At 36.5% G+C, this 10541-nt stretch overlaps 1 protein-coding gene across 1 annotated transcript in view; it reads right to left on the reverse strand.

The window, feature by feature from the left end:
• Window positions 1-10541, reverse strand: part of LARS1 (leucyl-tRNA synthetase 1) — a 62437-nt gene that overhangs the window by 4220 nt on the left and 47676 nt on the right. Inside the window, exons 25-28 of the mRNA XM_017872110.1 lie at window positions 9231-9341; window positions 6792-6896; window positions 5198-5293; window positions 2277-2456 (exon numbers count right to left, since the gene is read on the reverse strand). Of these exons, the coding sequence (XP_017727599.1) occupies window positions 2277-2456; window positions 5198-5293; window positions 6792-6896; window positions 9231-9341 (492 nt within the window). The remainder of the gene's footprint in view (window positions 1-2276; window positions 2457-5197; window positions 5294-6791; window positions 6897-9230; window positions 9342-10541) is intronic.

Below are 10541 nucleotides of genomic sequence, written 5' to 3' on the forward strand. Positions count from 1 at the left end.
TANNNNCATCTCACACCAGTTAGAATGGCAATCATTAAAAAGTCAGGAAACAACAGGTGCTGGAGAGGATGTGGAGAAATAGGAACACTTTTACACTGTTGGTGGGATTGTAAACTAGTTCAACCATTATGGAAAACAGTATGGCGATTCCTCAAGGATCTAGAACTAGAAATACCATATGACCCAGCCATCCCATTACTGGGTATATACCCAAAGGATTATAAATCATGCTGCTATAAAGACACATGCACACATATGTTTATTGCGGCACTATTCACAATACCAAAGACTTGGAATCAACCCAAATGTCCATCAGTGACAGACTGGATTAAGAAAATGTGGCACATATACACCATGGAATACTATGCAGCCATAAAAAGGGATGAGTTTGTGTCCTTTGTAGGGACATGGATGCAGCTGGAGACCATCATTCTCAGCAAACTATCGCAAGAACAGAAAACCAAACACTGCATGTTCTCACTCATAGGTGGGAACTGAACAATGAGATCACTTGGACACGGGAAGGGGAACATCACACACCGGGGCCTATTGTGGGGAGGGGATGGGGGGAGGGATGGCATTGGAAGTTATACCTGATGTAAATGACGAGTTGATGGGTGCAACACACCAACATGGCACCTGTATACATATGTAACAAACCTGCACATTGTGCACATGTACCCTAGAACTTAAAGTATAAAAAAAAAAAAAAAAGTTGTAGAGATGGATGGTGGTGATGATTTCACAACAATGTGAATGTATTCAAGCCTCCTGAACTGTACACATAAAAATGACTAAAATAGTAAATGTTATGTTAGGTATAATTTACCACAATTTAAAAAACATGCCTATAAACAACATCCCTAACCCTAGTATACTGTTGCTGCTGATGCTCCGTACAGAGGGAAACAAAATAAACTGGTATTTCCCTCCTAGTATACCCTTTCCCCTTACCTTCATGGGTGTAACGTTCAAGGCCCCATCCAAACAATACTTTCTCCATAAATTAATCCCTGATTGCTGCAAGTGGAAATAATCTCATGTTCCTCTGTGCTACACATTTTACCTGTACCTTTCTTACTACACTCAGCAATTTCTCCTTACATTATCATACACTTCAATAGTATATGTTCCCTACTACTTTACTAGATGCAGCTCCTAATGAACAGAACTCTGTGGACTCCCCAAAGCCCCAGTACATACAAAGGAGTCTCTACATACCCATACAAAGTGTCTGTAGTTGTCTCTACAAACACTACATATAGCAGTGTCTCAATAAGTGTCCAGAGAAGGGAAACAACTTCAAGAGAACACAAAATGTATGACAGAATTAATTCCAAAGAGCTATTTCAAGTCTCCTATTTTAATTCATGTTACTACCCTAATATAGTTTCATAAATTAGGTTATTGTTTGGGATTTATAAATCTTTTAGAAAATTTTTGTAGTGATGGAAAGTGGCCAATCAACTTCTGATTGCTATCAAAAAGAAAAAAGACAGATAATACAAAATAGAGAATCACAACATTAATTTGTTGTGTAGCTCACAAGAAAAATAAGAGAGACACACTATGTCCCTTCACACTCTGCTCACTGTAGGACCTGGCTGGATGATGAAAACAAAAGTCATAAATTATTACATTGAATCTAATCACAAAAGATGCAGACTTATTCTTGATAGTAAGTTAAGATTACGACATATTTTATGTCACATTGTTTAGAAGAAAGAATATGAGCTTTGGAGGCAAACAGACCTGTTTGAATTCCAGCTCTAGAGTTTACTTACTAAACAAACTTTGCAAGTTACTTAGCCTTTTTAGCCTCCATTTCATCATCTGTAAAAGGGAAATAATAAGAACACCCTCTACATTATAGAATTGTAAAAGGACTAAATGGTTAACACATGGAAGACACTCAATAACTTTTACTCTGTTTCTCTTCCTTCTCAAGGAACAGACCTGCTGGACAGGTTAGTTTAGAATATTAAGGGTATGTGTTCCTTGATTCTGAACATTTCTGAGACAGAAATCACTCATTACAGTTTTAGAGCTAGAAAGAAAGATGGAAAAATATCTAATCCCTCTATTGTCCTCACATTAGTAAACGAAAAATCAGTTTTGAGCTTAAGCGACACGGCAAAGTCACTAAGCTACCTAGACACAGAGTCCCAAAAAGAATAGTTTTCTTGATTCTGAACCCAATATTTTTTCCATAATAATACACAGCTGTCCATAAGCAAGCCTGTTTCTTTTCTTTTTCCTTTCTACTTAAAACTCACCAAATCTTCAAGCCACTGACAAATAGGAGTTTTGGGGAACAACTTACCTTTAATTCCTCGGTTCATTTTCATTAAACGCCTGATTATGGAATCACAGTTATCTCCTTGCCTGATTTCAATTTTGGTTGAGAAATGGCCATTGGATGGCTGGGGATTCACTAGAGAAACGGACACACCAGGCTAGGAAAACAACAAGAAAATGATAGTTTAACTTAAATACTGCTGAGACAGGAGGAATCTCTGCTACGTTTTCAATGCCCAATGAAAGATGGATCTAATTGTGGTATTTTAAAATCATGACTAAGGCATACTCAAATACAAAAGAAAAGCTGTACAAGCTCATGCTTATAACCAAATACCTAGGTAAAGATGACTACGACTACATATATCAACACTGATGATGGACACTAACAATAACTACATTTTCTCTTCCACAACCACCATCATTCACTGAATCTCTACTATGTATTAGGCATTGTACTAAGCACTTTATCGACGTTAGTTCTATATCCCTGAAGTCGTTCTTTTGACCCTTTTTCACAAATGAGAAGCTGAGAACCAGAAAGATTAAAAATCAGCACAAGGTCACACAGCTAGTAAGTGGCAAGGTCAGGATTAAACATAATTCTATGTTGTACTTATAGAAACTACATAGTCCAAAACCCTGTTTATTATTTTTAAGTGGAAAAAAGTCAAATGAGTCTTGTGAAAGACTTAAATACATAGTATCTTAATAGAATACTTGAAAATGACTTGAAATAAATATATTTGTATAAGGAACATTTTCATATACCTATCTCCATGGCTCAAATGACTGAACTATTAAAAGCTACCACATCTTAATGCAATGAGTGTATTCCTTACATGACACTGAATTCAGGAGGTATCCATGATCATGATTTCCTTATTCTTTCACACTAGGCCTTTTCTGTTTGCTGGGTTTTCAAATGTGGCAAAAGTAACAGAACATATCTAAGTCCTCTGCTTATCAAGACAAGGAGGGCAGTTTATAGACTCTCCCAACTGCAGTCCCCTGGACTTTGCCAAATGCCGCCAATCTGAATGGATTCTTTGAGACTGAAAAAACAGAATCTCCTTCCTCAAGGATCTAGATCCAGAAATACCATCTGACCCAGCAATCCCATTACTGGGTATATACCCAAAGGATTATAAATCATTCTACTATAAAGACACGTGCACACGTATGTCTATTGCAGCATGGGTCACAATAGCAAAGACTTGGAACCAACCCAAATGCTCATCAATGATAGACTGGATAAAGACAATGTGGCACATATACACCATGCAATACTATGCAGGCATAAAAAATGATGAGTTATGTCCTTTGTAGGGACTTGGATGAAGCTGGAAACCATCATTCTCCACAAACTAACACAGGAACAGAAAACCAAACACCGCATGTTCTCACTCATAAGTGGGAGTTGAACAATGAAAACACATGGACATAGGGAGCAGAATATCACACACCAGGGCCTGTTGGGGTGGGGTGGGCAAGGGGAGGGATAGCGTTGAGAGAAATACCTAATGTAGATGACAGGGAGATGGGTGCAGCAATCCACCATGGCACATGTATACCTATGTAACAAACCTGCACGTTCTGCACATGTATCCCAGAACTTAAAAAAAAAAAAGGCCAGGCGCGGTGGCTCATGCCTGTAATCCCAGCACTTTGGGAGGCCAAGGAGGGTGGATCACGAGGTCAGGAGATCGACATCATCCTGGCTAACACAGTGAAACCCCATCTCTACTAAAAATACAAAAAATTAGCCAGGTGTGGTGGTGGGTGCCTGTAGTCNGATGAAGCTGGAAACCATCATTCTCCACAAACTAACACAGGAACAGAAAACCAAACACCGCATGTTCTCACTCATAAGTGGGAGGTGAACAATGAAAACACATGGACATAGGGAGCAGAATATCACACACCAGGGCCTGTTGGGGTGGGGTGGGCAAGGGGAGGGATAGCGTTGAGAGAAATACCTAATGTAGATGACAGGGAGATGGGTGCAGCAATCCACCATGGCACATGTATACCTATGTAACAAACCTGCACGTTCTGCACATGTATCCCAGAACTTAAAAAAAAAAAGGCCAGGCGCGGTGGCTCATGCCTGTAATCCCAGCACTTTGGGAGGCCAAGGAGGGTGGATCACGAGGTCAGGAGATCGACATCATCCTGGCTAACACAGTGAAACCCCATCTCTACTAAAATACAAAAAATTAGCCAGGTGTGGTGGTGGGCGCCTGTAGTCCCAGCTACTCGGGAGGCTGAGGCAGGAGAATGGCATGAACCCAGGAGGCGGAGCTTGCAGTGAGCCGAGATTGCGCCACTGCACTCCAGCCTGGGCAACAGAGCGAGACTCCGTCTCAAAAAAAAAAAAACAAAAAAAACAAAAAACACCCAGAATCTCCAAAATCTTTTTGTCTTCACCAATAATGACCCCAAACTAAGGGGTTAAAAAAAGCTATTCCAGCATAACTTAAGATGATGCATCAATCCTGTTTATACTAAAAACAAAACAGCCTTGAATAACAATCAAACCAAGACTCATCTGAGGTTTAAAAGCTCCTTTTAACTGTCTAAAAGGTTCTACATTTCCAGTATTCTTAAATAAAACCAGATACTGAAAATCATACTTTTATTTTAAAACCCACAAATAACATCTGATAGTTCCTGTAATAGTAAAGTGAGGAAAAGTAAGTATTGCACTGACTAAAGGAATTGGGGCATTTCAGGTACATCCCCTTTCTAACAAACAATGGGGTCTACAACAAACCAAGCACTTAATTTCTCTGGACCTTACTTGGTTCTATTTTTCAAATGTGGATTTAGATGTAATGATCTCTAGGTCTCTTCTAGTTTTAAAATGCAATGATTCAGTGAGATTCCTTCAACTTACTTCTATTCTAAAAACATTAAGTGGTTTCCCAGGACAGCAGTCTTCCCTGATTTTATCTTCTGCTTCGGAGGCAAACTTGACTTCTATGTGTTCTAGCTAAATAGAGGGGAAAAAAATGGAAGTTATTAGTATCACTTAATGTGATTCAAATTGATCATCACCTCATTTCACCAAGAACAAAACTAGGTTCTCCAGTTAACATGAAATGGTCTGTGCAATTTTATTATTTTCCATATAAATATTAAATGAAATCTGTAATCAGTTATTTAACGTTCATTTTAGATGTCTCATAGTATTGTTATTTCTATAGTCATGTTTATCATTTTCTATAATGAAATCTGGCATCTATCTGCCATATAAAACAAAATGAAAATCAGCATAAGAGGCTTCCACTTAAGACAAATTGAAGTTCAGAAATCTATCATTTGAGAATAAAAGGCTTCCACTTAAATAAATGGAAGAAAAGCTCAGAAATATAGCACAATGCATATGTCTGAATATAAGTTGACCCTAAACATAAGGTGTGTCCGTATGGTCCAAGTGAAAAGATCCAAGAAGTTTTTTGACCTACATGAATATATATGAACATTTAGATATATATAAAATGGATGTCATTTAATGTTTATTAATTTCATTAACTCATTTAAAATAAAATACTTAATTAGAAACAACTTTCTTCCATCTCCATATTTCACAAAACAATTTTACTTAAACTCCAAACCTGTATTTTTTTTACTTGAGTGTCTTCATTATTACTAGGACCACTTTTTGAGTGCTCTAACAGTTTTCTAGAGCAAATGACTTTTCCTTTTGCCTAAGTTGTCTGAGACCAGCTCATTTACAATCCATATATAAAGTTGTGACTGGGGCACAAAGATTGGATGGGGAGAAAGTCACAGATATGTAAAAGCTATTGGTACTATTCTAGTTCTTGGATTGGGTAGTAGATTCATGAATGTTCATTTTATTATAAATTGGGAGAGAAAAAAACATGGCAAGATATGGAACAATCACAATATATCATGAACCAGACATTATAATTAATCCAATTCTGCAAATCAAAAGGGAGGGGGGGAAAAGGCACCAATTCAGAGTACTCATAGGTGGGAATTGAACAATGAGATCACTTGGACACAGGAAGGGGAACATCACACACTGGGGCCTACTGTGGGGAGGGGGAGGGGGAAGGGATAGCGTTAGGAGATATACCTAATGTAAATGACGTGTTAATGGGTGCAGCACACCAACATGTCACATGTATACATATGTAACAAACCTGCAGTTGTGCACATGTACCCGAGAACTTAAATTAAAAAAAAAAAATTTGCAGTATAATATCCAGACATATAGTTTTTTAATGTATAATTGATTATATGTAAATTAAGAATTGATAAAATAAGATGACAGATTTTTTTTCCTGCAACTTTTATACTCACCCATTTTTCTTCTCTCCAAAAATATTTCTGACTGACATATTTAACAAAGATACTAAACACAGAAGATGAAGTTTATAAAAAGGTTTATTGTAAAATAAAAGAGCTGGATTGTGGTTTAACTACAGTTAAGTAGTTATTACAATCCCTGGACCTCTTACCTCAAGGGAATTAGTCAGGTAGACTATATTCTCCAGAAGCACAGCCTTTTCATCAAATTCTAATTGCAAATCCAGTATACAAGGCCCCATCTTCTCCAGATTTTCCTAATAGCCAAAATGGTATGGAAAAACAAAATCACAGTAAGAACATGTTGGGAAACATACTTCCTTCAAAGTAATCATTCTTCTCTCAGTTGATAAAATCTCAGATTTCAGGCATTAAAGGAAAGGCCTTGGACTCATGATTTCCTTTACCTACATTTGCTTGTTAATGAAATTTACTAGCTCCAAATAATTGTCATTTAAAGTATTATAAGATTATGGCAGCACTGAAAAGATGGGAAGGCACAAGGTTTTCAGATTTATAAAGTAAATATGGTTTTATGATTGTTTATTTAGACTGACTTAATATGCAAGCCCAAAGAATTCACTTGACAGAGAATCAACCAAATGTATGAAAATATCCCTTTAAGTTACCCAAAAAAACAAAATTTTAATTTTCTGAGATACCACCTTCTTACAGTTGTTTCAGAGAATAGTGAATTAATAATATCCAAACAAAAAATCCCCAAAGATATTTCTGCAAAGTTTAAAGAAAAAAAACTCATACTACATGAGTACTCAAACATGGCATGTAAAAAATAATTTCTTATTCTTAATTTTCTTGGATAGTCGATATTTGCTGCACAAAATAGAATCCTAGAGATCCAAGTACATATGCATAGATATAACTACCTAGAACACGTTAAACTTAATGAAAGTGACCTGACATTATTCCTGCTACTCACTGTTTTAGCTTACTATGCAAGTTCTATTTCTTTTTCCCATGAAAAGTGCTAGAAAGTCATTTTCTTATTCCCAGATTTATTAATCCCTTTCAAAGTTGCAAAACCACTAATTTGCCTGGCAAATCACCAACATAATTTTAAAAATATATCACCACTCAAACGGTCTGATGATGGTTCTTCAAATTTAAATGAGATCCTAAAGAAGCCAACTTTTGAATCTAATATCATTTTATACACACACACACACACACATGCTCTCTCTCTCTCGCTATATATATACACACGTAACTACTTTTCGAACAGGTTTCCCTGGATTCTCTTAAAACATGTCATCAAAATTAATTGCCTCTGCAAACACCAATGGAATATTTTGTTGGATCCACATGTTGACAGTGCCTTTGGTGTTATGACCAATGACACTAGCCACTGGGGAACCAATGAACTATGAACATACCAGCACTTATATTACAACATGATTGGTGTAGGTCAACCCAGGATCCTAAATTACTTCTGAAACTTAAAATACCCTGAGGATCAAACAGTGACTTTGATCTAAGAGAATTAAAAACCTTTCCCAAGAATACCAATCTATTATAGCACTGGAGAAGTTAAGAGGTCTGGTCTCCATCAGGCATCTGCAGCCAAGAAGACACAAGAATTAAAGGACAGAAAAAGAATAACCACGATATGCTTAGTAGGCTGGAAGATACTAATTTGCATTTTCAAACAACATTTACCAAGCCTACTTCTTGACTGGTGCTACTTAGGTGTGTTAAGTATACTACACAGCATTCCTAAAAAGTTGGGTTCTATAGCATCCTCATTTTATGGATGAAAAATCCTGTTGCCCAAAAAATTAAAGTTATTTGACCAACGTCTCAAAACTAAGAAATGACAGATACACAGAATTTCAACCAAGATTTTTCTGGCCCCATAGTCTGAGATCTTAAGCAATAGAAGCCTTCTTTCGGCTTCTTTTTGTCAAGAAATCCAACAATACATCAGCTATGTATATGAAGAAAACTAAGAGTCTAACCCAATAATTCTCAATGGCAAGAAGTGGAAGGTGATTCTGCCCCCAGTGGACATTTGGCAATGTCTGGAGATATTTTTCATTGTCATAACTAGCGGGAAAGGTAGTTCTACTGGCTTCTAATGAGTAGAAGCCAGGGATGCCATTAAAGTGTCCCACAAGAACTATCTAGCTCAAAATACCAATAGAGCTATGCTGAGAAACCCTGGTCTAACCACTATAACCAATGTTTATCCTGTTAAGCTGTACCTATACAAATATTGAATCCTGGTTCCAGGAATAGGGTCTAGGAAATGCAAGCCTCTATAAGCCTAATGTAAGCCAAAAGAGTATGTTTCTTTCCCAAACTTGAAAGAAGGGAAGGTAGAATATGAAGGGAACAGTTCAGTGCAGCAATTCTAAACCAATTTTTCTTCCACAATATATATTTTTCACATACTCAGCAATTCCACAAGTAAACCCAAAACCTGATAGATCATTTCTCACAGCCACTGATTGAAAAGTGCTATTTTAGCAGATTTCTGGCAGGAGACTATGTCCAAGGCTTTTTCCCATCCTTCTATTGTCCTATCTAACCATTACTCATGTGGTCACAGCTGCATAAGGTCCACAGCTTACCTTAATCATGGCAACAAATGGCATGACTTTCTTCATGTATTTCTTCAGTTCTGGCATACTGCCTAGTTCACTAGCAATGACTTTGTTGTCAGGCAGTTTTCCATTATTGGCCTAAAAAAAGAAAGGAGGGACAGTAATGTAGAAAAAAAAGTCTCAAGAATAAGACAGAATAGTAGATTTGACTATGGTCTGCCAGGCATAGAATGGTGGCCTCTATCGATCCTTAGAGAACAGCAGAAAAGTGTCCAGCCCTAGCATCATGGAGAAGTGAAAGCTGAATGAACAATGCACAAGGAAGTCTCCTATTCTCTATAAACTGACAACACATACTTTTTAGTTCAGAGGAGGAAAAAAAGTGATTTGTGTCGAATATTTCTCCTGTTCAGAAACTAAATGGTCTCATAAAAACTTGTTTTCAAATTTCTAAAAGCATTTGATTAGTCATATTAAAATAAAAAATTACACAACTATTATACAAGTTTATATAATGTCTGCTTTTGGACACTAGAAAGAAATTGTTACAATTGTGAAAAGAATCCCTAGCTATTGACCTGTTAAAAACAGAACCATTTCTATCTAATCAAAAATAAATATCTATATCATATATCACTAATGAGTATAATCCAAGTGTGCTTTAAATGAATATAAATTCATTTCTTTCTACAAATATTAATGGTCCCCTCAACAGAGTGAGAAACAAAGCAAGTGGTCTTTTCAAAGTTTTGGGCAACTTATTTTCTCCTTATTGTAAAAGGAAGGGTTGGGAATGAATCTAAATGAAAAGGAACACGTAACACAATTTCAAAAAATCTATTTTCGATTCCAAATTTTACTAAAGTACATAGGAAAAAATATTCTACTTGTTAATGTATTCCTCTGAAACACATAAAAAAGAAAAAGGGTGGGAAACACTCCTTTGCCTTATGTCACCAAAAAGGTGCCACATTCAACATAAGAACACTCTTCGTGATTATAAATGAACATTTTTTTTCATTCTTGTGGATGAAAACATACAAAAATCTAAAAGAAAGCTGCTAATGCCAAAAGATACCACTGTCTTCAATTATCCAGTCAATGAATACTAAGTAAAAATACAACTTCAAAAAGAACAGAGGTTATGCATTTTTTAATACCTAAGACATTACATATCATATTTGGGTTCTTCCACTGTTTCCTTGAAATTGCTGGTATGAATATATAATCCACTGAGGTAGTTTCACTTTTCTGCCAACCAAAGTAGCTTTTATCTTTTATTTACCTTAATTCAAAATCTGCAACCAGATTCTAAAGGCCCCCTTCTATTTCTAACAT

The sequence above is a fragment of the Rhinopithecus bieti genome, unplaced genomic scaffold (assembly GCF_001698545.2).
Source record: "Rhinopithecus bieti isolate Rb0 unplaced genomic scaffold, ASM169854v2 scaffold_757, whole genome shotgun sequence".
In the NCBI taxonomy this organism is placed as follows: domain Eukaryota; kingdom Metazoa; phylum Chordata; class Mammalia; order Primates; family Cercopithecidae; genus Rhinopithecus; species Rhinopithecus bieti.